The sequence below is a fragment of the Paramacrobiotus metropolitanus genome, unplaced genomic scaffold (assembly GCF_019649055.1).
Source record: "Paramacrobiotus metropolitanus isolate TYO unplaced genomic scaffold, Prichtersi_v1.0 Parri_scaffold0000012, whole genome shotgun sequence".
Lineage (NCBI taxonomy): Eukaryota > Metazoa > Tardigrada > Eutardigrada > Parachela > Macrobiotidae > Paramacrobiotus > Paramacrobiotus metropolitanus.
In genome coordinates, this window is record NW_026570232.1 from 895,968 (window position 1) to 922,214 (window position 26,247).

At 40.2% G+C, this 26,247-nt stretch overlaps 6 protein-coding genes across 8 annotated transcripts; 5 read left to right on the top strand and 1 right to left on the bottom strand.

Moving 5' to 3' along the window:
• Positions 1-71: 71 nt before the first annotated feature.
• Positions 72-2,101, top strand: LOC129583899 (NADH dehydrogenase [ubiquinone] 1 alpha subcomplex subunit 11-like). Its single transcript, XM_055475927.1, has 4 exons — positions 72-327; positions 404-508; positions 1,256-1,375; positions 1,540-2,101. Exons 1-4 carry the CDS (start codon positions 219-221, stop codon positions 1,797-1,799), a joined length of 594 nt encoding a protein of 197 aa, XP_055331902.1. The 5' UTR covers positions 72-218; the 3' UTR covers positions 1,800-2,101.
• Positions 2,041-5,663, bottom strand: LOC129583898 (uncharacterized). 2 transcript variants are annotated; one of them, XM_055475924.1, is made up of 12 exons: positions 5,439-5,663; positions 4,657-5,070; positions 4,305-4,374; positions 4,165-4,230; positions 4,028-4,102; positions 3,824-3,910; positions 3,311-3,472; positions 2,989-3,240; positions 2,715-2,810; positions 2,599-2,646; positions 2,407-2,490; positions 2,041-2,348 (listed from the first exon to the last, which is right to left on the bottom strand). In XM_055475924.1, the coding sequence occupies exons 1-11, from the start codon at positions 5,511-5,513 to the stop codon at positions 2,408-2,410; spliced, it is 1,428 nt and encodes a 475-aa protein (XP_055331899.1). In that variant the 5' UTR covers positions 5,514-5,663; the 3' UTR covers positions 2,041-2,348; position 2,407. The 2 variants fall into 2 exon arrangements, with proteins under 2 accessions (XP_055331899.1, XP_055331900.1); XM_055475925.1 differs by lacking the exon at positions 3,311-3,472 and having other exon boundaries at positions 5,439-5,660.
• A 267-nt stretch (positions 5,664-5,930) lies between these two features.
• Positions 5,931-6,909, top strand: LOC129584122 (cyclin-dependent kinase inhibitor 1C-like). Its single transcript, XM_055476235.1, has 2 exons — positions 5,931-6,174; positions 6,257-6,909. The coding sequence occupies exons 1-2, from the start codon at positions 6,126-6,128 to the stop codon at positions 6,706-6,708; spliced, it is 501 nt and encodes a 166-aa protein (XP_055332210.1). The 5' UTR covers positions 5,931-6,125; the 3' UTR covers positions 6,709-6,909.
• A 1,290-nt stretch (positions 6,910-8,199) lies between these two features.
• LOC129584140 (uncharacterized) lies at positions 8,200-10,367 on the top strand. Its single transcript, XM_055476252.1, has 5 exons — positions 8,200-8,312; positions 8,823-8,940; positions 9,044-9,499; positions 10,069-10,194; positions 10,283-10,367. Exons 1-4 carry the CDS (start codon positions 8,232-8,234, stop codon positions 10,155-10,157), a joined length of 744 nt encoding a protein of 247 aa, XP_055332227.1. The 5' UTR covers positions 8,200-8,231; the 3' UTR covers positions 10,158-10,194; positions 10,283-10,367.
• Positions 10,368-10,736: 369 nt separating this feature from the next.
• Positions 10,737-12,106, top strand: LOC129584094 (uncharacterized). Its single transcript, XM_055476198.1, has 3 exons — positions 10,737-10,858; positions 11,051-11,415; positions 11,771-12,106. Exons 1-3 carry the CDS (start codon positions 10,801-10,803, stop codon positions 12,104-12,106), a joined length of 759 nt encoding a protein of 252 aa, XP_055332173.1. The 5' UTR covers positions 10,737-10,800.
• Positions 12,107-12,792: 686 nt separating this feature from the next.
• LOC129583810 (glutamate receptor ionotropic, kainate 2-like) lies at positions 12,793-25,283 on the top strand. 2 transcript variants are annotated; one of them, XM_055475782.1, is made up of 16 exons: positions 12,793-12,912; positions 18,004-18,165; positions 18,308-18,559; positions 18,980-19,155; positions 19,243-19,296; positions 19,463-19,648; positions 19,732-19,890; positions 20,279-20,506; positions 20,577-20,798; positions 21,083-21,197; positions 21,314-21,583; positions 21,819-21,994; positions 23,081-23,306; positions 23,428-23,577; positions 24,556-24,671; positions 24,749-25,283. In XM_055475782.1, the coding sequence occupies exons 3-16, from the start codon at positions 18,361-18,363 to the stop codon at positions 24,983-24,985; spliced, it is 2,514 nt and encodes an 837-aa protein (XP_055331757.1). In that variant the 5' UTR covers positions 12,793-12,912; positions 18,004-18,165; positions 18,308-18,360; the 3' UTR covers positions 24,986-25,283. The 2 variants fall into 2 exon arrangements, with proteins under 2 accessions (XP_055331757.1, XP_055331756.1); XM_055475781.1 differs by lacking the exon at positions 12,793-12,912 and adding an exon at positions 14,682-15,115.
• Positions 25,284-26,247: the final 964 nt, after the last annotated feature.

The window sequence follows — 26,247 nt, forward strand, 5'->3', positions numbered from 1 at the left end:
TGTTGGCCCAGGATGTTGCAAGAGCACAGCTGCGCATTAGCACTGCACGCCGCGCGTGCAGTATTCGTATGTCTCGTTTGAAAAAATTCTTGAAAAAGAAAACCCAAACATAAGCGAACATTAATTTTGATCCACTTATTAATTGTTGCATGTTTGTTGAATATTTTTCCGGATACAAAGATCGTTAGCGAAACATCTGCAATTTATACCTTTCAAGAATGGCGGCATGGATACGTGAAATCTTACTTTACAAATGGTATGATACTCCGGATGGCGAGGATTGTATAAAGAAAATGATTTATTTAGGAAGGATGTCTGGAATAGCAGGTACTCGACTTGAATTTAGCATTTATTATCCTCGATTCCTTGTGCTCCGGTTTTATCGAGAATGGCAATTCTGCAGGAATGGCATTCTCCTATTTCGAAGTTGGCGCAAATCGCCATTTAATTCCCGTTCAGACCCCTACTGGATACGCGATTCGTTTTGTCAGCAGTACAGCCCCATTTGGTAAGTACGAAAACTTGTGCTGCGCACAGTCACAGTTCGCTGTTAGTACCCTAAATTTTGTATTGGTGTACATGGTTTTAGCTATAGCGCCGAATGTTATTCTTTTTCACAGTTTTTTAATTTGAAGTATTGTCACTTTTATAGTTTTATTTGTGGATTCTGTTTTTGTAAAAATTAACGATACGTAGAATTAAATTTTAAATTTCTAAATAATTTTATTAACAAAGAAGAAACTTTGCTCAGAAGTTATGGGTGCATAAGAACAAGGTGGTAAAATCTGATTGCTTTGGAAAGCAGTTGACAATTTGCAGTAATTTGTAATATTATTAAAAAGTAGAATGACTTAATTTTTTGATTACCGCAGTATTTTAGCAGTTTTTGTTTGCACAGTTGGTAATGCGTGAATTATGCTTCAGTATGCTTATCATTTATGATTGCCATATGCATATGCATCTGCAAAATGTCTACAAACGAATCGATAAGAACATTAAGCAGAACCATCCGAAGCAAAACTTAAAACTTCAAGTAAGCAAGTAAGCAAAACTTGAAACTTCAAGTTTGGAGCTACAGTACAAGTGATTTCCTGCATTTGGGGGAATTTATAACTTGCTGTAGGATATATTGTTACATTGAACGATTTGTAATCGCACTTGCCGTAAGTGCGCTGTTACTACGCGTCTACACTCTACAGCATAATTTAACACTGTACAATCAACCAGAACAATTTTTATATGCATTCTTTTACAGTGGCTGCTGGTGTAGCATTCGGAGGGGTAACTTGCCTCATGTGCTCAGCGCGCAAGAAAGATGATTTTTGGAATTACTTTTGGGGAGGCATGGCAGCCGGTGGTGTCGTGGGAGTACGCTGTAAGTTTTTCTGGTCCACAAATGACCATTTAGTTAACTGTGAAAGGCTTTTGACAGGGATGCCTTGCTTCCGATTTTAACTGCGTATTTGTTCGTGAAATGTGGTTGCAAAATGGTGTTGAAGTTAGTTGTCATTGCTTGATTTTGTTGGTCATTTACTTTAGTCAAATCCGGTACTCTCGGAACCGTTGCCGGAATTCTTTTTGGATTTATGGCTGCGTTTAAAAAGCAAAGCAAGAAGGAAAAAGGTCTCTTCGTGTTCTTTGAACCGAGTGATGAAACTGTGGGTCAGGGTCAGTGGCAGAAATGGCGTTTCTCCTTGTCCTGGCAAAGCTTCGATAAGAGTTTGTCCAAGTACTACGAACCACGGGGGCATACGTACTACTTCCCGTCTACCGTCGGTCCTTTCCCACCGGCTAACTGAGTTTTGCGCTGAATGATGTCTTCGATAGTGTGCAAATGCATTGTTGTCATTTCACGAATTTTAAAATAGACTGTTTCGCTTGACACTGAATAATCCACAAATTCAAAGTGTTTCCTCGCGTGTGTTTTAATTTACTTTATTCGTATGAACAACGGGTGGAATTTGTGAATATATTGTACTTAAAATCCGACCGTTGCGAATCAGAACTTTGCATTTATTGTACTCCTGACCGGCGGCAATGTTGTGATAATACGCTTTAATCACAAAGTTCATAAAATCACGGCAGATTAAACGATTCGCTCTCATGGACATAAAAACGGACATCGTCTGATAAAACTCTAAAAAAGGAAATCACCGAGACATCAAGCACTTCGTAAACAATTCTTCCGAAGTATCGCTAACCATTGGAAAACTACAAAACGTGTAAAACCACCAGACAACCGAAAACCAGCCAAACCGAAAACCAGCCAACATGGCCTACGAATTAAAAACTATCCGCAGTTCGCTAATGGACGCCCATAAAAAATCCACCGACCACAATGACCCTTCCTGCAAAATACAGTCATTTAGTTGAAAAAAGGAATTCATGAAATCTTGAACTGCGAACCTCAAGTATGAAGTAATTCAGTGGCATTGTGCACCAATTCATTGGCCAGTTCCTTCGCATTTTTGGCATTATTGAATGCAGTTTCTATAAAGAAACGGATCTCGTTATTAAATCAATTTCGGGATTAAAAGGACAACAAAAGACACAAAGCAGTGCAGAATTGGCTTGCTGACGGAGGATGAGGGAACTTACCAGCCTGATGCTGGGACTGCACAAAAGCCAGACGGTCCAAGGGAAGTACTGCACAAATTTTTTTCAAACGGTGAGTACGTAATTACTATACTTTTCAAGAATCTGCAGGATCTCACCGGTTGTAGCCATGCCGGGATCGATCGGGTGATGGAAAACATGCGAAGGTGTGTCGACCGGATGAAGTACTGCAGCGGTGAATCCAACGGCCGGTTCTAGAATTGACGAAAAAACAATAGGTATAGCTCCAAAACATACTTATAGTGCTACTACCAGCCTCTTTGACGGAAACGACATCAACGTTTTCTCAGTTAATTTGATTCGCTTATTTTAAAAACCAGACATCAACAATATGCGGCAATCTTAATTTATTATAATATTCAGTTAACGTACCAGTGACAGCGGTCGTAGTGTTCGGATCCACCAGCGCCATCAGTTTAACATTACTCTCTGATCCATCGGCATTTCGATATAACACATCAAATTCCACCGCTGTTGTGTTCGGACTAGTTGTGTTTTGACTAATGTCGAGGGCAGTCCCGTTTGAAAGGTGACCATCGGGCGCATGGAAATGCCGATCGTCGGTTACGTTCACATGTTGCTCATCCGACGGAAGGATGTCAAATGCGGCAGCCGGAGCCTGGTCTGCAAGTGCACATATTCTGAACAAAGGCGATTAATTCCTAGAAACGCACATCTTTCAACTGACACATACTGGGAAAAGTGAAATTAAAAGTAATAGTAACGATTTCCTCAGTTCCCGTTTTTTTATACGACAAATCCGTTATATTTGTCGCCTGCGGATTATACAGCCGGATAAGTACGATCAATAACTTCTGCAGCGTTGTCAGATGTTCCCATTTGGCAATTGAGGGCACTATCACGAAGGATATTTATCTAATTACTGTTAAGAGTAATCAACAAATGCTTTCTCTTTACGGTAAAACTTCGGTTTGATTTAGAAGCGTTCCGCAGCGACAGCTGTACGATAAACAGCCGTTATATAATCAGCTGCATCTAAACTTTTTAATTCGCTTCCGTTCCTTGATGAAAGAAGCGTTGACATGAAATACAGTGAAAATGTTGTCGCTAACATTGTTAGAAATTATCAGCAAATTAAACAAATTATTACTTACAACAACAACAACACCTTCCGAAATATATTGGTTTTCTATTTTGTTATTCAACAACTCGTAGCGGTATGCTGGCAGCCTGTACCAGAACTTACCTGAAATCACATCCGAGATGTTTGTCACAAGCGTATCGGTGCCGTTTGGGAAGAACAACGGATCCGAAAGTGAACTATCAGGATCACCTACGTAAATGCACAATTTACATGAGCGCTGTATATATTGTGCCGATATACTGATGTAAAACACAAAACTGAACAATGCATTAATTTTTTATTGTTGCAAAAACGCCACACTTTTACCTGATGTATTGGCAATGATCAATGACCTTCGGTCACCCGTATCAGCCACGTCGAAACTGATTCGGTTATCCTGATCTAAACACATAACGCATGTGAAAAAAGAATCTTCATTTTCAAAACCCAAATTTTTAGTTAACCTGGACGATGAGTCCCTGCAACGGCCACACTTTGACGACTTCCTGAAGCTGCACCATTCACATTCACTGTAAGGACAACGAATGCAATGAACGACTTTTACAAGCTGTCAGTCAACACACAAAACGGGAACAATACTGACGCTTGATGACAACGATCGCAGTGACCGCCGCTCCCACGGCCAGTATAGCCAAAATCACCACAAAGGCAATCTGAAAAGAACATAATGCGATTGAAACCTGTGACATTTAAACTACAGGTTACTAAATTTTGTAAGAAAAACTCAGCATACGTAAACTAAAGATTCTGCAGGCTCTTGTAAACGTCTCGCGAAAATTTAACTACTCACAGAAAAACAACAAAAATGCAAAACAATTCGGCTACAAATTTTACACTAAAATGAGACAGTCGTGCTCTGAACGTTTCCAGTTAAAACGTTATTTTTGTTATAATAACAAGCAATCGAAATCGGAAAAAACCCTGCGTGACCTTACCGTCCAGCACCAGCAGGTGCAGCATCCCTTCGCATCCCGATCGATGTAGCGCTCCCGTTCGATAATTCGCTTGCGGTGCAGGCTGGGTGTACTGTCCAGCATCACTTTGGACGGCTCGCAGCGGGCGTAGACACTGTCCTCCAGCATCTGCGCAGTTCCCGGATTGGTCGGCACCAGCACGTACACCGGATTCGTGGCGCTTTTCCCCGGCAGCGGCTGGTCGTATCCGCGGTTCTCATGATACGCCGGTCCATGTCGAGCATGTTCCCAGTGGTCGCGCGGCGGAACATGGGCGTACTCCGGCTCACGGAATCCATTGGTGTGCTCCGGGCGGTTATACACGGCGCGCGGCATTTCCGGGTTCACGTGCACCTCACGTCGATCAACAGACTCCACACGACGCGCTGGATCGTTCTGCAATAAGTTCGTTCGAAATTATTTCGAGAGGCAAGAAAACATAGAGGCGAGAAAAAATTCACAATTAGTAGTTTACAAGGTTTATATCAACCAGCAAAGTGTAAAGGCAACAACAGAGCACCTCCAGTCGATTTGGCAGCACTCCATGCTCCCTTGACAGCTGTTTACAGGGCAGTACGTAACAGCGGTAATACGGAAAAAATAATCGAAATTTATGGCAAAATCGTCAGTGTTTAACCATATTCTGCGCTAACTGCAAACGCGATGAGCCGTTTAAAAACATTGCTCGTCACGAACTTTGAAAAAACCCTTCAAATATCGGTTGGAGCCTGCACGATGGTGCTATTGCAGGAAGACTGACTTACCGAATTCGGCAGAAAAACCGTTTGTGGCTGAAATTCTAACAGTTTATAAGCCTCCTGTCCAGTTTTGGTAGCCATAAATAATAAATTTAATGTGAACCAGGTGCGGGAAAGCCGGGAAAATGATAAAATGTAGCGCAGAAGGTCACCGGTCTTAAAAACGAAAAACTGAAGAATTCGAGAAATGACTGCTTCGCCAGTCTGGGGAAAAATTCTGCAGGCCGTAGTCTGGAAACTCAGACATATAGGCCCCAATGCGGTGCACAAAATAGCCGCCCCATTCCCGTACGTACAGTGCAGTTCGAATCCAATTGAACAATCCTGACCGCTGACGTACATACGCACTGTATGGTGCAGTGCACGGTCCGTGCACCGGCTCTCGAGTACGTACGGCACAGTGCAGAACTTCCTCTCGGCACTTTCAAATGACCAATCCGAAGAACGAAGATAGAGAAGATCAGGTGAGCGATAGTATTAAAAATTTTAAAAGCAGTATTTCTATTGTGCTAGTACTCACTTTTTATACAGTAATGAAATAATTTTATTATCGTGTTGTTATGTTATATTAGTTATCGACTTATCGTGTTGTTATGATTTTTTTATGTTGCGTTCGATTATAACGCATTATTCTGAGAGTTATACGACTGGAGAATTCCTGTTCTTCCCTCCTCTGTCCTGCTCTTAGCAAGCATGACGTTGGCTGTTCTCGTCTTGTGTTGTGCCTTGTTTTCCTTTTCCGGTAAGGCTCAGTGAAAACGGTCGAACTGCCTTTCGCTTCCAGCTGCATGCTGCGCACTTATGGTACTCGTACATTTGTTTAGAATCCAGCAGCTCTCCACCATCCAATCCCTTTCCCAACGGCATCGACCTGAGCCAGGATCAGCAGGAGTTCACTTTCAAGAGCAGCACCTTCAAGCTGTCCATTCCCGGCGGACCCAGCTTCATCCTGCCGCCTGGCTATCAACTTCCGCCCGATGTCATGGCGCAACTGCAGGCGCAAGCAGCTCAAAGCAGCAGTGCGGCGCCGCCAGCGCAGGCGCTGCAACCGACGCCGTCCGCTCTGCTTCCGCCACCCGTTACCAAACCGCAGCAGAAACCTCCGATCCCCACACCGATTCCACATGCAGCGCCTGCTCCGAAACCCAAACATCCGGCCGCTACGGAGTATTACGGGGAAAGCGGAGGATATGCCGGATACGGTGTGCGTCGCTACGGCGCGGGAAACAGCAACGGACGGAATGCGCCGCCGGCCCTGGCCAGCAATGACTACTGATTCCGACGGAATTGTTTATTAAGTTACTAGTACAGTACTTTTCTCTTTCCTTTGTGAAATTTCTAAGGTGAGCTATATCCGGTGATGCATGTCGGAATAAGTCTTGCTAAAAGACTAAGATGGTCTGAATTTCTAATCCAATGCATTAACGCAAGTAAAGAATTTTTTGCCAAATACTATGTTGACAAATAAATGGAAATACTGTGCGCAGTAAAAATTTACTGGTTCCAAGTAAATCGCAATAGATATAGTTCTTTGGGTAGAGCTAAAAATTGATCGTAATTTATTTTAAATAATAATAACACATTTACTGTATTGTAAGGAAGAAATAAATGAAAATGCTACTGAAAATGTAAAATAATAATGTAAAGGGAAAAACTTGGGCGGTGCTAATTTAAATAATTTTCTCTACGAGTATTGCACTTGTGGTTGTTTTGTTTTCTACCTGACAAAGCAAAAGAACTACCCTAGACGTCTGTATGGCAGACTGGTAAAGCTACTCGTACCATATCAATGCTACACCATCTGTGCAGAAATAGAGCACATGCAATATTGCACTCGTACTCCTAAAACGGTAATTATTGTGTCCTTTATTATTTTGTGGGATCAGGATGCCTGCAACTTGGGCTTTCATCATTACATGTACGCCGATTATTCCCTGTCCAGACAACCCAGGTGAATTCTCATTGTTGGTTGTAGCTATTGTTGCAATCATTGCAGTGTATGGTTAACAAAATACACATTGGTGTATCTTTGTAGGTGACTGGGTCAAGCATAATGGAACAAGCGAAAGATCACCTTTCTGTTCGATGCAATTTCTAATAACACACCGTATTCGCTTTCTGTAGATTTCACTTTCAGTTTTAGTCGCAGCACTGTGTCTTGCAAGATTCTACGTCTCCGATTTATGATATCTGTATCCGGGTTTGCTTTCAGTTTCGGTGCAAATACATTATCCATATTTTCGCTGGACGTAAAAATTCTCTACATGAGCGAAAGCATGAGCTTCCCGGGGCAGACATGTTCCATTCTGATTATTTTAATTTTGTTTTTCGACAACGTTTTAAGGATAGCAGATGCACATGTGGATTTGACAACGGGATACACAGCCTACGCTTCGCATCCTCACCATCAGCGTGACAAACGACAATTATCACAACTCCCGACTCGTAAGCAGACAGTAGTAAGCGCTTGTAACTGGGTGACCTTTAAAACAATAAGCAATACAATTCTGAATACAGTACTTTAAAATTGTGGTACCTGTAAGTGTACTAGCTTCTCAGTCCTTCAGCCGGGATGTTTTACGCACAACACTCCTATAAAAACTGCAAAGTTATATTTGTATATAGTCGTAATATGACCGTATTGTATTAGGGTATTAGGGTACCTTTGCATTCACGTTCAGGTTCAGTTTTAAACAATGGTTGACCTTTTCTCTCATCTTCGTAATAGCAACTTTTCAACCATATGACTCGATGTACCGACCACAAGCGAAAGGCCGTACTAATGATTTGGAAACCGAAATGATGCAGAAGCTGGATGCTCTGATGCAGAGTAAAATTCTCGAAAAATTCAATTCCGAACTGGAAGCAAAGATGAAAGAAGTAAGACCCACAGGGCATCAGTACGAAGTTGTTGTAGTTTCGTTTTTATAAGACATTGACCTATTGTAATGTGTGTAACACGCAGTTGCAGCGTTTTTAAATAAAATAAATATAAATAATGTAAATATAAATACAAATAGATTCAAATATAAATACTTAAAATTTAATATAGATTCAAAGATATAGATTTAATATAGATTATACATATATATATATATATATATATATATATATATATATATACATATATATATATATATACATATATATATATATATATATATATATATATATATTTAATATAGATTTAATTTAATTTAATCTGTATATATATATATATTTAATACAGATTCAAATATAAATACTTAAAATTTTCTTCATAATATTATGAGTTTTGCAAATTCATCGTTGGTAGTTTTTGCATACATATTTACTAGTCCTAATTATTATTCTAAAAGGCCTATGCATGATTCGTGTCTGGAATCTTAAAGTGTGCAATGGATGTTATAGTTCAATAGTGGGAACGCGAATCAGAATCAACAGAACACTCCTGACTCCACTTCCGCAGCTGGCCCCTCTATGACTTTTTTCGTGGGCAACAACAGAAGTCTAGCGGGGCAGCCTGTAGGTGCGTACGTCAAATCAAGCGCAGTATTTCTGTTTGCTCCTTTCGAAATTCGCATCGCAGTTTGCTTAGCCATACAAGCATGATTTGTATACCATGTTCTTAGTGGATCCAGTAAATCAACCGCTCAAAACAACGTTTCAAGCAACTCCAGCGTCGGCTCCCATGGATGACCTTAACGCAGTATCCTCTTCCCCCCTTCCCGCTGCAGTCGGCAACGTGACTCGTGGTCGTGCACAAATTGATGATACTTTCCACGCACTGCCGAAATCGGTTTCTCCCCGTTCGATTTGGAATGAATACCGGCTGCCGGAACAGAATGGGGCGAACCGAAATGGATACTGGAACAGAATGGGCCGAGCAGAACCGTCACCCACTCCGATGGCTGGAAATGCGTGGCTGCCAAATAACATGCGCAACGCTCGACGTTATTCTGCTTTTGATAAAGGCCGCTACATTGCGGCAAAGTATGGATTCTACTTCCCAGAAAATTTGGCTGCCACCGGAAAGTCCTCAGGGTCAGCGGAACCGAGATCTATCCAATTATCCAACAAAAGTTCCGGTTAGTCAAGATACTTTTATTCATTGTACACAGGTATCATACATTAGTTTTTATGTGATAAGCTTAAGGGGATCACTAGCAGTAGAAAGCGGGTTTGGGAAAACGGGAATGGTTTGGAAACGATGGCCAGATATGTGTTTTCACAGCTTTGACTGAACGCAGAGAGGATTTAGCTACACAATGGTGTGGCGCGATCCTCTCTGGCCTGTGTCTAGACCGAGCTATTCATCAAACAAAGAAAAAATTTTGAAACCAAAAGTCGAATGAGGAAGTTTCTTTGTTTACGATGAAACGTACACTGTTGTGTGTGTTTTCTTCTGGAAAGCTTATATACCGAATCATGTGAAAGAAAATTTGAAAACTTTCTCGCTTTCTACTGCTAGTGATCCCCTTAAACATTCCAATCCGATGCTAAGCTAACGCTATTAATTAATACACCCCAAAATCTTACGAAAAAATTAGCTTATATACAGGTTCACGTACGTGTGCCTGATGTTTGTTGTATTTATAATTATTATATCTACATATGGAATATATAGATATTGTAAAGGTTATGACTTTTGTGGTAGATCCAGCTGGATTGGAAACTGTTCAAGGTCATTCCTCATCGGATTCCATTCGCGCAGGTCGCTCAAAGACACGATTCACATACATTTGAGTCTCAGGATAATAAACGTAAATGAACTACAAGTACGGTAGGTGTCGTGGTCACTTCGTACGATTATATGAGTTTGTGAATACATACTGATTATAATTATGAGACTTTTTCATCATCCTTTGCAGTGCTTGGAAATGCAGGCGTAACCGGACAAAATTTCCTCCGCCTTTGAATCCGGGACAGGTTTAAAATTTTTCTAGTATTACTATGCCACTTTTGTACAAAAACCATGCTAAGCATATGATTTTTTATGAGATTCATGGTGCATATGAAATTTGTGGATTCGTGGTGGTCCTTTGCTTGGTTGTACTTATTCGTATGAATGTGCATTTCCGATTAGGTGCGCTAAGTATTCGTATTCAGTCTACTATTTTCTTGATATAAGTACACAAAAAACCTGGGTAGCTGATGATTTTATTTCATTCCGTCATACAGGGTGTGCATATGACTGCAATAAAATGCATTCAGCTTTTTAAGTTGACGCAAATTTGTTTGGTTGTGCTGACTCACATGTAAGATTTTGAAGTTTCATTAAGTGGAATTACTACAAGTCAGAAAACAACAATTCATAACAATGTCTCTTCGTCCTTCTTGCTTGGTAATTGGCATCTTAACTGCATTAACGGCGTGGTCCCAATTTGGTATGGCCATCCGGTTTCGGCGCCAACTGGAGCTTCCTATGCCACGGGAACGATCGTTAGGTAATTATAAGCATGCAGTCCACAAAACCATTAATATTACCGTGTTTAGTTTTATAGTTTTTCTTATGTATTTGGTTGCAGATTTGATTTAGGCTGTTGTTAATTTTATTTACCATTACTTCGTGAACAATATAAGCGTAAACTTCTAATCCAGTTCATCTTTTGCCACCGTTACTTATTAGTGTGCTATAGGATTCGGAGCAGTGACAATTCCTGCCGGTAGCTTCTCGAATCCGAATTTACAACCAGCCGGCTCTGGGTTCCTTCCCACCATGATCAACCCTTTTCCTGGCGTCGGCTTTCAACCGGCAATTAACCAGCTAGATCCCAGCGTTTACTCAAACACGGTTGGATATCCTTTGCAAACCGGATATCCTTTCAACAGCAACAACCTGCAGCAGGGATATCCGATCGTAGCCCGCGCCGGCCACCTGCCGACGACATCCGCTGCCGCCAACTACGCAGTGCCGGCCGACAGTGCGCTGGTCAAGGCAGCCTACCAGAAACTGGTGTCCGACCGAATGAACCAGCCGCCAGTCACCTATCTCACCAGTCCGGTAAGAAATACTTCATTTCCCCGAAAATTTTAGACATATCCTATAATAATTGCAATAACAGAATGATTCAACAGGATGAGCAAAAATCAGGGCAACAGGTTTTACACTCACAATTAGATGATAATTTTAGGTTGAATTATAGTCTTGCTATGAAAGTTCGGCTTAATTAATAGTGGATCAGGGAATGCTGTTCCAGATTTACTGAACAGTAAAATACTGTCGATTATGTAGGTATTAGTGCTTAGAAACATAAAACGGCTCATTTGGCATTAATGTTTACGTATGCATGAAGTTGAAATTTTGAGTACGTACATTCCTAAACAACAGTAGACAATTTTTTGTCTCTGCTTGATAGAGTGATCATTCCGCAAATGCCGGGACCTTCGGAACGCCTAATCGCACCCCAGTTAGCGTACAGAAGGACATTCCCGCCCAAAGTCCCTTAGATCTACCGGCAACAATGATTAATTCCTTTCCAATGGACAACGAAAGTGCAGCATCCAGTCCTGCAAATATCGGTGTAGTTTCCGTTGACCTGCCGGGAGCGACAAACATGACCACTCCATTTCCGGACACAAATACACCGACCGCTGCTGTCCATCCTCAGCATTTATTGGCTGCTAAGCGACCGAAAGCTAAGAAGCATATCAACAGAAATGGTGACACAACTTTGCACAGTAATAACAGCTAAGATAAAGATTTTTTATTTAAAACTGAATGAGACAATTTTTTTAACTGGCTGCTCTACAGTAAAAAGGCGGAAAGCTGAGTACAAAATCTGCTACATTATAAAGTTGCATAAATATTCACTTCAGATTGCATTATTTTCTGTGTTGACGTAAACCGTGTAGGACTGCTAAATCCTACATTACTGTACCTGTTTCCTACGCTTGTAGTGTAACAAGCAAACAGTAAACATCGCACAACCACCGGTGATGTTCTTTCATTGCTTTGCTGAATACTTGTAGCTGCAACTTTTGCATCTAATTGTTCGTACATAGGAAATACAGAATATGCATCTGTTGGCGCCAGTGACATAGAATTAAGGATTAGCGTTCATCAGGTGTACGTATCACGATTACTAAAATTATGCAACTGCTGCTCACGATCGACTGTTGGCTGCAATTAAGGAATTATATTCTCGTAGATGTGCTTGAACGGACGGTTTACAATGCAGCGTGCATACAAGCGCATATGCAGCTGTGCATTTTTAAGGCATATTCATTTTTAATGGCTCTTTGATTGTAAAGCGCATAATTCATGGGAAGTTCACTCATTTAGGCATACGGCTCTTATGCCCCGATGAGTGCACTTGTAGCCTGATAATCATGGGATCCCGCGTCCCGTATGGGAAATGGACAAATTTAATTACGCGAAGCAGATAGTTTATTCATCTGCTATACGATTTCACTGAAATGTGACTGTACACTGCGTTGCGAACGGCGGCAGCGTAAATATTGGCCGATCCCTACATCCAGTCAAGCGGAAAAGAATAGCGTAAGGAATCTCCTACAAATTGCCCGGCCATTCACTGCTTTTGACTGCCATCTAATATGCAAAGTCAATAAAAGAGATTTTTTATCGCTTGCAACTTCATTGCTTTGTCATTCGGTTGCGGTTCAACTTTATTTCATTGGTACAGATTTAGCTATGCAAATTTATAGTCACATAACTATTTCTTTAACACACTAATTTCAGCATTTCAGTTGTACAATTATGCAGATGTTAGAACAACTTAATACGCATCCTGTTCGTTTTTCTAACAAAACTAGCAGATTATTTTATTTACTTGAGATTATGTGGAAAACGGCATGAGATTTTTTCCGAAGCAGTTTATTCATAACATGTATTTGTAATACTGCGCATTGATTAGCGCGGGCTTCTTGAACGTTACACTCGCACTTAATTAAGCATTGAAAAGAAACATTTTTCAACGGCTGTAACAACACAACCAAAGCACACAGAGTAAGATGACGTTTTGTTCCGGTGTGGATTGCCGTTCCTTTGTGCTGCGGCGTATTTGCCAGTTTGTAATATAAGTTTGGAAGATTTATCGTGGCGAAGATTGGTATTATGTGTTGGGCATAGTGTATCGATTTTTAATCGTCTTCCGACAAAATTTCCCCTTAAGTCAGCATGGCAGTTTTTCCTGTGATGATAGCGTATCGTTAGTCGGGGAGTAGCTTTGATCAACGAGATCAAAAGAGCGATCGTAAAGAAATCGATGGAAGGATGCTTTGCGCTAAAATGCAGATGTCCTTTACTAATACTGCGTGCATAAGTGCGCTATGGAATTTTTCGCGATTTTTTTTTGCTGTGCGCTTTGTAGCATTTTAACAATACACTTTGTCTTTTACAAAAATTCTTAAACAAATTTATGCACACGAGGAGAACTTTCAAATTAACTGTGCGTTTCTGGTTTGTTTGGTTGGATATATACCTGATGCGTACGAGTAGTGTTTTAGCCCTCTAAAAACAGTACTCTATTTACAGTACAATACAACAATGCTGTGATAATAATGATAGAAATGCTTTTATACGGTTTTTGATCTATATATAACTACAGTCTGAATATATCTAGCTGACAATAAGCTCCGAGATCAATGTATTGTAGGCAAATTACTATTCAGTGCAAATGTACATCAGCAAACCGTTTAGCATCGGTGCGATTTTTTGCTGATGTAGGATGCGGTAATACTTAAGAAAATGAAAACGTACCCAGTGCCGATGGTAATCCAACAGGCGGGATCGAGACGTATCACTGAGCATGAGACCGGAACACTAAAAGGACATCGGACTAGTTTCCCTTTAGATTCCCTTAACGTTTGTCATACAAATACGCCGGTTCCACTAGCAATTCACAAACGTTAACCGCCGAACGGTTTGCATCGGCTTGCTCGAACCGAACCATTCACAGCCAGCAAACCATTAGGACTTCCGGTTAATAAAGCCAGAGTTATTATGCGACTTCAGTAAATATGGTGTAAAATTTAAAAATCGAGAAGTTACATAATAAATTTCATGAATATTTGTAGTCAGTAGTCTAACTACAGGAATTTGTTGGACCGACATACAGTAGATAAGCTCACGAATAAAGTGTTATCATAGAAATGGTGAATCCGGGCGGTTCGGGAGCTGCGCGTACGTAGCCGCTTCCAAGCCGCAGCCGTCCGCATTGTGACGGCATATAATGGGCCAACGTTTTTATCTTGACTTTTTGTGGGAAACTTCGCACATCCCGATGATGCGGCAGCGTGGCAAGGAAAGCCGGTCCAACGAGATAAAACATGCAGATATGGCAATGGTTGTTCCGCATCGTTGATGGCTCCAAAGGGGCCTAATAACGACATAGAACCGCGTCGCATCTCCGCTCCAGTTTAGCTAATATTCCTTTCCACATCTTTTCTGCATTGAGGTTCAGGAAATCCCTCCATAAAAAAATGACAATTTTTCTACAGTTCCCATTTGTTGTCAGATTTCTTATTATGATACAGAGCTATATGGTTTATGTGAAAATGCTGTTCATTTCCGGTGACCTTTAGTGTGGTATCGCTTACCGTCTGGCTTTATCAAAGACAAAGCATGGATATATGGATATCTTTATTCTATCGCAGGACAAAGCTAAAAATGTGGCAAACGCTGGGGATTTTGCTATTTCTTCCTGTGGTCCTACGAGCACTACCACCGCAGATTCAAATAGGTAAACGTTAGACGAAATTAACCGTTTTTTTGTGAGCGAGATTTCAGTGGAACGTTGTTTCAGGATTTGGTTGATATGTATAACACAGTGCACAAAATTGTTTTAAACCCTGCCCTTTACGTTTTTTTCATATTTCTGCTTGATCCATTAGCAGTTTGATGCTAGCGGAACGCTGTCGGTATATTTTCTCTCAATACAAACGGGTTGTATTTAAAAACAGTTTCGTAGATAAATCAAAAAAAGCTGACTGATGCACGGTGCATTTAATAGGGGTTGCCTTTCTGTCAGTCTATACGATACCGTTAATGTGGAAACAGATATGGATTTTCTTTCAGCATTATTTAACAAAATCTGCAGATTCAAACGAAATTATTGTATTTGAAGCCCACGCGCGATAGCTTGGTGCACGTTGCATAAAAAATTTATCCCTATCCAAGTCGTAGACCCATTTCTGTCACAAATTGATCTTGACGTTTGAATGTGATTAACAAGGCTTTGGGTCGAGCGGACAGTTAGAGAAGTATCAATGTCATTTTCACGCAGTCGTGCCTTTTTGGCTTAACAACTTATGCGTGCGGTTACAGAAACAAGTAAACATCTTTTACTTTAACATATAGTTAAGGTGGATTTCCAAGGTTCAAATGGTATATTGAAAAAACTGAAAAATTAAAACAAACTATGCTGCTTGTTCAGCATATGCAGTAATGCAGTCATACATAATTAATTGCGGTAGCTTGTGTTCGTTTATGTCGACTTTATTTGAAGCCTAGTATTAGATTGTACCGGAAAACTGGTTGCGTGCTATCCATGAAATGGTCGACAAATTCCAGAAGCTGTCAATAGCGGAAATATACCATAATTTTTGATGAGCAACAGCCAGTAGCAAAATAATACTTGCAGCGAATACGATTATTTACTTTGCTCTTATTAAAATACTGGAAATAACACCGGGTAATAAGGACATGTTTCTGGAGTGTTGAGCACGTTGTTTGATTTTTGTCACTATTTTGCGCATGAGAAACGCTGTTTTTTTAGCCATTGTAGGCCTTATTTGTGGGATTCGATTGCGCTGCTCGGCAAGAATTAGTACGAATGGCGCATCTATTCCCATGAGGATCAGCATCCCATCACAACTGTAGATCACTTAATTAACAAGAGCGATACAAGATTATGTCAGGATTAGGTATTCTGTACTAGCAATATAAACCATGCATAAAAATCACGGTGTTAGTGCTACTGTGCGCGTTATCAGACCATCTTCTCTAATATTATATGCGTTAAAACTCTGTACGACATAATTATATTGTGCTCGTATGTATGTACTTGGAAGAATTGCTTATAGTCACAGATCAAAGTGCACTTTACCAAACTTTATCTTTTGGAACTTTACAAAATTTAAAAAAAACTACCGGTTTGTCAATTATTTGACATTTCTATAGCAAAAGGTTGGAGTGGGGTGCCGACAAATGTATCGATATAGGAATACATCTGTAGTTGACATAAGTAATTTCATTATATACACTACCGAGCGGTGACTGGCTTTACCTACACTCGGTTCCATTACCGTTTGTCCGAAATGAGTAGGGAGCAACATAAACTTTTTGGGTCGTTCCCAATGCGTATACCATCTGTGATTGGAATAAGTGCTGTTTGCATATCCTTCAAGAGATCTCTATAAATATATGTACCAACACTTCAGTTCGCCTGTATTGATTAGGCACACAAGCAATATGCGCGTACACACTGATAACCTTTTGCTTCCATAAATGTTTTCTCAAATAATGCCAACAAAAAGCCATCTGTACATCAACTCTGTAAACTACGATCATTTTAAAGTGTCGAAAAATTTTCTTTCTCGAATAATAATTATGCAGCAATGTTATATGATGCGTGGTCTGTTCGAACAAACTGCTTGCAAAGCTCATCCGCACTGCGTGACTAAAATATAAAATCATTCATAAAGCTATTTTATACTATTAATTATTTATTAACCTGTAGTACGCTTTTAATCAGTTTGGCTTTTGTAAATTTTTTTTTCAACAGAAGTCATGACCAGCGTAAGATAAAACCAAATTATTTAAGTATACAATTTGCGAAGACGCTACTGTGAATTATTAATGATACCTGCTTATCAACTCCGCATCCCGGATCATTGCAAACTGGCACGTGCATTCACCCAGTTTCGTGTAAGTTTCTGTAGGTCCACCCAGTCCCGAGCAGCTCTGTTGCACAGTCAACCGGAAATTAGTTGTGATCGTACAAATCACCCAGCGATTAGTTACTAATTACCTAAACGCCAGTTTCCTAGTGTGCTGCTAGAAGCAAGTGGATCCCGATGATCAAAGGGTTTCGGCTAGCGTAGATGTTGCGCAACGCCCCAAATGATTAGTCTCGTTACCGGTTGAACGCAGTGACCCTTATATAACGACGAAATAAACAATCATTAAGCCAAAGGTCACCGATAATTACAATACAATATTCTATTACTTGGGAGAGTGCTGCACCAGCTAAACATTCCCTAAGAGATTATCACAGTTTACCAAAACTTAATTGCATACAATTTATTTTGGTCTAGTGGAAACGAAAGTATATAATTAATAAAACAACCGTCACCGGTAAAGTAAATTTGTTGCTGTTTTATTGTTAGAACAAGAAACATTTTTCATGGTGTAGGAATAATTTTTAAAAGCACTTGTTAGTTGGCAATTGCAGTACTGTCATTGGACACTTATAAATTCTCGTGATTTTTGCATTAAATCGTTACATAAAAATTATAATTAAGCTGTGCTTTAAGCAAAAAAATTAAAATAATGACGCCATTAAAATGCTTGAACACAAGCAACCAGTCAAACTATGCCATTTACAGCATTGTGTCCTGTTGAGTATAGGTGGAATTTTCGAGGACGACAGTCGTGGCCGGGCAATCGAAGCCGCCTTCCGTTTTGCCGTAGATCGCATTAATAGTCAAGGCAAAGTTCTCCCGCAGACACTGTTATCATATCACATCCATTTTGTACCACGGGACAACAGCTTCCTAGCATCGAAAAAAGGTTTGTATATTTTACATTAGATTCTGTCAAACGGAAACTGTATATCGCTGCGTCGCCGGTCAGTCTGACAACAAAAGCGATAATTTTTCCAAATAAACGACCCTTCATTGTTATTAGTACGGTGTGTGCGTGTGTTATTTAGTGTGTAACCTAGTTCGGACGGGGATTGCGGCGTTGTTCGGTCCGCAGGATCATATGTTAAGTGCCCATGTTCAGTCCATTTGTGCTACACTCGAGATCCCGCATGTTGCCGCACGCTGGGAACTGGAGCCGCCATTTCGGCAAGCCACGATCAATTTGTATCCTTCGTACTCGGTGCTCAATCAAGCCTTCGCCGATATCATTGATCACTGGAAATGGAAAAGCATGGTGATTTTATATGAGGACCAATTTGGTTAGCACTTCCCTTTCTTCACATACCGTATATACCGCCACAGTTTCTACTTGCGCTCATAAACTTGTATAGAATTGTAAGATGGATATTTCAGCTTTGCTTTTAATAAAGAACAGTTTAACCGTATTAATCAAAAATATTTTAAATGGACATATTTCACGTAATTTGACATCATATTATAGTAGTACTAGTTGTTGCCGTTCGATATATTTGACACCTGTACATAAAATATTCAAATACTTACATGACTTTACGAGTTTGTATAACTGTGGTGTATACTCACCCGCCACGGTTAACATGCATTATACGTATCATTTTTCTTCAGTACCTAATAACCGAATTTTTTTGCGTAGTTCTAAGGTATTCTTTTTGTTGTCTGCACAGTTATACGTACGATAATTAACCGAAACGATGTTTTAGGTTTAGTAAAACTGCAAAGCCTTTTGAAGCTGCAGTCAGATAGCAAGAACGAAGTATACATCCAGCAAGTGCACAATGGGGATTACCGAGGAGCACTGCTGTCGATTAAGGAAATGAACATCTTCAACATTGTGGTCGACATTGCTGACGAGCAGCTGCATCATGTGCTACGAGCGGTGCGCATAAACATGAACCCGAATAATTACCGCACTATCATATTCCTTAAAAAATAATTGGACACACCCACTTGCGTATAATTTCAGATGCTACAACTTCAGATGAACGACTTCCGCTACCATTATTTCTTTACTACTTTTGTAAGTAACCAACAAAACTGTACATATTTGTATGCAACATCATGCAAAAGTTTGACTGATCGCGATATTGTTTGCACCTTTTTTAATAAACAATAAACACTTACAAAATTACAGAGAGTTTAAGACTACTGTATATTTGTGCCCATGACAATATATTTTTCAACAGAATTTGGAATTGCTCAATTTGGAGGACTTCCGACATAACTACGTAAATATAACCGGCTTCCGGCTGATAAAGCGCGACGAAACTCCCTATAAAGAGATTGCTCAAAGCTTACACAAGCTGCATGAGTCATCCGTGGCGATTGGCATTGATTCGTATTATCCCTTCAATGAATCGTTATCTCTCACGGTACTGGAAGCCCGTTTCCGGTGTAATTCCTAAAAGCAACTTTTTTCGGGAATAGGGATATACGGTGTGTGCGTCATTTGCAGGCCGATGCGGCACTGATGTACGATGCCGTTTTGGTGTTTGCCGAATCTTTGGCTTCGCTGAGTGAATCCGTAGATATTACTTTCACCAATTTAAGCTGCGATGACCCCAAAGATGTTCCTTGGGTCGACGGAGAAATAGTCCAGAATTACCTGAATTCGGTGCGTGCAACATTATACCAGCGTTGAGCTGGAGACGAAATTTAGTCGCATATACGTTAATGCATTCATAGTCCCAGTTGTGCATATAAAAATAATAATAATAATAAAAGTAATGAATTTCTTTTTTATTCCCAAAGAACCGAAAGAAATTCATATATCAAAAATATTTGCAATGTCCTAATAATATTTGTTAACGAAACAAAACAAATGCTAACATATGAGTATATTTATTTGCCGTCGTAAACTTGGCTCACTGTGAGCGCCAACACGTACCTGTCTTAATTTCGCTAGAAAACAATTTATTGTAATGTCGTTTATCACGATTCACAGCATTAATTTGTCTACTGATGATTCAAATATCTGCGGTTACACTTGCGTCATTGAGCAGGCCAGCGTGGGAGGGTTAACTGGCCAAATACGCTTCAGCAAAGGTCAACGTGATGATTTCGAGTTGGACATTATTCGGCTAGCCATGGAGAGGTCACCGGAAGCGTTTTTACATATCGGCACATGGAATCCCACAAACAAAACCAAATTGTCCGATGTTTGGTTTGCTTCGTACGACCCCACAAAAAATCGCAGCAAATCGGTCAATCTTATTGTTGCAACTAAAGTGGTACGTCAGGTTAAATGATCTGTTGTACGAGTATGTTTGCCAAAATTTAATGACCATGAAAAATTCACAGGAAAAACCGTACGTAATGCAAAAGAATGACACAGAAACTCTGATTGGTAATGATCGTTACGAGGGATTCTGCATCGAGCTCATGCAAAAAATCGCCGAAAAAGCCGGGTTTAATTATACTTTGGTGCTGGTGCATGATAATCAGTATGGCGTAGCAGCGGAAGTCCCAGGATCTAACGGAAAAAGGGAATGGACGGGATTAATTGGTGAACTCGTCAATAAAGTAAGTTATAGTGCACTAATTACAGTAATTTTAATTGTAACATAACAGTTTGTAATGTTTCAACTATGTAATGACTACAGCTGGAAGAATTGCTTGTTATGTATAGCTGGATGAATTTCTTTTATGCTTATTCACTGTTTCTATTATCTCTGTTTATCTGCTGTTCTTTTTTAAAAATGATAAATTTGGTACCTGATTAAGCACTACGTTTTTGAGATTATGCTGTAGTAAGGTGAATGTACTTGTATTACGTACAAGTATAAGTACTCACTGCTGATTTGTAGAAAGCTGACTTAGCAATGGCAGCATTAAGCATCACTTACGAGCGCGAAAAAGCCATCGACTTCACGAAACCATTCATGAATCTGGGAATCAGCATCATTTTCAGAATTCCAAAAAGTGAGCATGTACAGATAGTGAATATAGTTAAGTTTTTTTAAAAATGCTTGCGTTTACATTTCTTCCCATATGTGTACAAGTACGGTTGCCAAATTGTTTATATTTTGTTAATATAGCGCCGCCCAGTTTATTTTCCTTTATGAAGCCCTTATCAACAGAAATCTGGATGTATGTTTTATGTGCATACGCCGTGGTGTCCCTGGAACTCTTCGTTATCGCCCGCTTCAGTCCGTACGAATGGTACAATCCCCATCCGTGCAATGTACACCATGACATCGTGGAGAACCAGTTCACTCTGAGCAACACCTTGTGGTTTTGCATCGGCACATTAATGCAACAAGGGTCCGATGTTTATCCACGAGCATTTTCCACGAGAATTGTTGGAGGTAATTAAGTCACCTACAATACATCCGTAGTGGGCTTATAACATGTTCGCATTTAAAGTATCGCAGGTTTATCATTTATATAAGATGAAGGAAATAAGTAATAATTAACACAGCGTGTAAATGTTGCGACAGGCCACGGGCCTACTGCGATTACTTGAAACCAGAAAGAAGACAGATTCATTATCGATGATAGCGCTAATCGAGCAAAAATAATGCTGTTTGCTTTCTGTTACAGGCATCTGGTGGTTTTTTACGCTGATAATAATATCGTCCTATACCGCTAATTTGGCTGCCTTTTTGACCGTCGAACGAATGGTGTCGCCCATTGACGGAGCGGATGACCTTGCAAAAAACAAAGATGGGATCAAATACGGCGTCGTTACCGGTGGCTCAACATACAGCTTTTTCAAGGTATGCGCGTAGGTTTAGCTAAATTAAATGTTGCTTTACTTGTATTGCAGATTTCCAAAATTTAATTCATTGTACAATGTAGAGCCCTGCACGAGCAGCAAAAGTGCTGCTCAACTCGCTCGTTTCTGCTTTTTTAAACTTCCTGCTCGCTCAGCTCGCTCGCGCCCAAACCACCGCTCGCTCAACTCGCTCGTTTTCCAATTTTTATTTGCTTCTGCTCGCTCAACTCGCTCGTAATTTTATTTTGGTAAATCGGCTCGCTCGTAAGATCGGCAAAAATTTACGTATCAATTTTTTTGCACGAATTAATTATACCAAACTTTTCACCAACACAAAAACTCAGTACATAACTAACATAAGTGTAATTGGATGTTCAGAGACAATCACTTATATCTCCATACTGGTAGTCCGTATCATTAGCTTTTCATTTTTTTGCTAATCCATTTCTCTAATTTTCAACTGGATGTAGTTTTCTTAATTTGGCCTGAAATAAATACGTATAATAGAATGCTCAAAAATTAAAATGCACCTTTCTTAGGAATCATTCAACTGATTCATAAACCCGTCAAATAATGTTTTTGTTGGCTACGAGTACAAAATATCAAAATTTAGTCGTGCGTCCCAACCGGTCTAGGAAAGTTAGTAAATAAATCAATTCGCGCGAAGCGCGAAGGTGACGGTGGTTTAAGATCGTTTTCAGGTCGGTCAATGTAATTTTGTACTAGAAACTTCTCCAGTTCGCACAATGTCAGCCTGTAGGCTCGCGATCGCTCGCACCCGACCATCCCGCTCGCTCGGCTCGCTCGCAATTTTTTTCTATTGCTCAGCTCGTTCGCAAATTCGCAAAACGACGCCTGCTCGCTCGAAGTGCTCGCGAGCGCCGAGCGCTCGTGAGCCGAGCCGAGCAGCTCGGCTCGTGCAGGGCTCTAGTACTACAATGCCAGTACAAGGGAAAAAAATCTTAGGTTACTTACAATTAGTTCTGCGTGACAAAATTAATGTGGTATGCAGTAAGCTTATTTCAACAAAAAAAGTGCATTAGACCATATTTGAGAACAATATTAATGGTAATGCATTTATGGGCAGGATGCAAAAATTCCCGTGTACCAAACCATGTTCAAGTGGATGCAAGAAAACCCACACGTCTCCACTGTTCAAGACTACGAAGAGGGTCTGGCACGCGTCCTTCAAGGCAACTATGCATTTTTAATGGAATCGACGATGATCGAATACGCTACAGCGCGCGACTGCAACCTGACACAAATTGGCGGCCTCCTAGACTCCAAAGGCTATGGAATCGGCACACCTAAAGGTCAGGGGGGTACCTTATTACCGTGTGCAGTTGATCAGTAAAATCAATGGCCGTAGACTAGGGTAGGCATGTTCAGTTTAACAGTATAGTATTAGTATGCCAATTGTGGATGGGTTACTAGAGTCCATTTGGAGGGATAAGTTATCGTTGATTATACTTGAGCTGCAAGAAAATGGAATAATTTCCGAGCTGAAAGAAAGGTGGTGGAATGATAAAACGGTGGACTGCAAGAAAAATGACCGGAAAAAGGAAAGCCTGGCCAACGCGTTGAGTATGTCAATTGCAATACTGCTTTCTAGGGTTGGTTTCTGTACTGATTCAGTAAAAGTGGCAAGAATATGTACTCGTACGTTTTAATTATTCAAATATGTCACTTGAAATTAAATTTTTTTGGAATTTGAATTAACAATAAATTTAAGTTTTTAATTTTGTGGGTTTTAATTTGCGTTCTGCACTTCCCAGGTATCAAAAATGTACGTACTCGACGTACGTACGTAAAATGTACGTATAGAGCTGTACAAGTACAATGGACTTCAAAATTTTGTTACACTCACAAAACGTGCGCAACCAGCTACTTATCTGTACTCAATCAGCCAAATTCCGGGCTGGCCATCGGCCTGTTGAGTTCAAACACTTGCAGCTTGCGCATTTCCCAACCAAAACCATCAGCCAATATCTCAATCAAAAGAGAAAAAAATTACAAGAATTTTGATACCAAGCAGGTTGTTCATTATGAGTTCTAAGAGAAAATCGAGGCATCTGAAGTTTCTCGTAAACATAGCATAGGATTTTTCATCCACGGTTTGGTTCCAGTTTTCAAGCAGCACGTCTACGACAAACTAAAATGGCTCGATTTTCTCTTAGATCTCATGAAGGAGAATCTGTTTGGTATCACAATTCTTGTAATTTCTGTCTCATTCTTTTGATATATCGGTTGACGTTTTTCGTTGGAAGATATGCAAGATGCAAGTGTTTGACGTCAGCAGGAGTCACGCGTTTCCTGGTTACTGGTCATTTTATTGGTCTTGGCTATTAAAATATCGGTCCCGGACCGAATGTAACAAAATTTTGAAGTCCATTGTACTCGATCGAGATCAAGTGCAACCAAAAAAAGATAACCTGTGCTGCAAATTAGTATCCGTGTATTGCGGTGTAATTATTACTACTCTAATAATTAGAGATTTCAAAATGCAGCTTCTAAAATTTCATAGACGGTAATTACAATACCAATGACGTTATAATTTTTTAGATGTCGACAATTTTGGAGGCGCTTTTGTGGTGTTAGCCATCGGTTTAGTTGGCGGTGTTATGGTTTCCGTATTTGAGTTCATGTGGAACTCTCGCAAAAACGCCCACATCGACAAGGTAATAAAAAACTAGGACGACATTACATTTGTCGTAGTTGATAACAAGCTTTTACCTAAATACCTAAATATTTCCAGCAATCATTATGTTCGGAAATGGTGGAAGAACTACGGTTTGCTGTACGGTGTCGTGGCTCGCGGCAGAAGCCGACACTGCGCCGGCAATGCTCACAGTGCATTCCCAACCACACCACCTACGTGCCAAACAATCTGGAATTTCTGGGACCGGAAGCGCATAACGGCGGCCTCGGCATGTCCGAATACCGCAAACACAAGCGCCCCTATTTCGACGCCCATTCCGTGGATCATGTGTGATCACTGTTTCATCTTTTCTGTGCATAAAATATTATTAATAATAGTTTAGAATAATATCATATGTGCTGCGAATGCTATCAGGCTGAGACAAATCGGAGTGTAACGGAAGTTTGCTTTTGTAATGCGGATGGTGCCCTCCCAATCATACCATATAACGTTTACCAAACAAAGATTCCGTGCTCCATCTTTTCCGAATACTGTATATTGTATTGTTTCCTATTAATGCCGTGAACTGTGATAGAAGTAAGACTCCATTTTAATGGATGGGAAAATGTATACCGACAGGCGCTTAACCAGACAAATAAATTTTCTTGTGATGGAACGTAAGTAGAATCATGAACAGAACAACCTGAAAGGTTGGACTTTTGTAGAAAGAACAAAATCCCCGTATAAACGCTTAATAAGGTCAACAAAATAAATCCCTTTATCTGTACGAATATTATGTCCAAACTGAAGTCAAAAGATTAAAAAAGTGTACATACCAATAGTAAAAAATAAAAAGGAATCAAATTGTATCAAATGTATCAATATCCTCGTCATGGCTGTGTAGCATACTCCCGCATACGCCAGCGAAGAAAATCGCGGTCATCAAATGAGTGCACACATACAAACAGGTGAAGTTCAAGTAAACACACGTCCACAAGATAGAAATCGATGGATGCGTTCTCCATTTCGGCCGAATTGACCGACCTCGATGACAAATACCCACTACAATGAAATTGATTGTTTAGCTGGTTAACGTACCCGATACGGGAATATACGGTGGATAAACTGGGAATAGGCGATTATTTTTCCAAGGAGTGAAGGTTGTTTAAACACTCCTAATAACGACCGGTTTGATTAAGAACAGGCAGAATATTGGCAAAGTCTCAGGTTGTTTGGACAATCCAGGAAACTGTGTCATCGGCCACTATGCAAGAAAACTGTAATAAGAGCACAGCTTCAAGTTTACGTACAGGCGGGAATTCTGCTGACATGGATAGACATGCATAATTCATCTGCAACGGTGCAGTATTCCATGTAAAATACTACCTAGATTTATGTTAGCCGAGAGTAAGAATTTCTTCTGCTCGCAGAGCAAAACACATCGGAATGATCATACGCTCTAAATAATTATCTTGTGGAGAAAGATTAAAGACACACACGGGAGCTGTAATATAAGCGCATTGTGACCTTTGTGCAATGTGGTGATATTCTGATTAATTATATACGTGCCATTGAGAATTTCATGTCACTAAAACTCAGTGTTATCATTCTTTGTT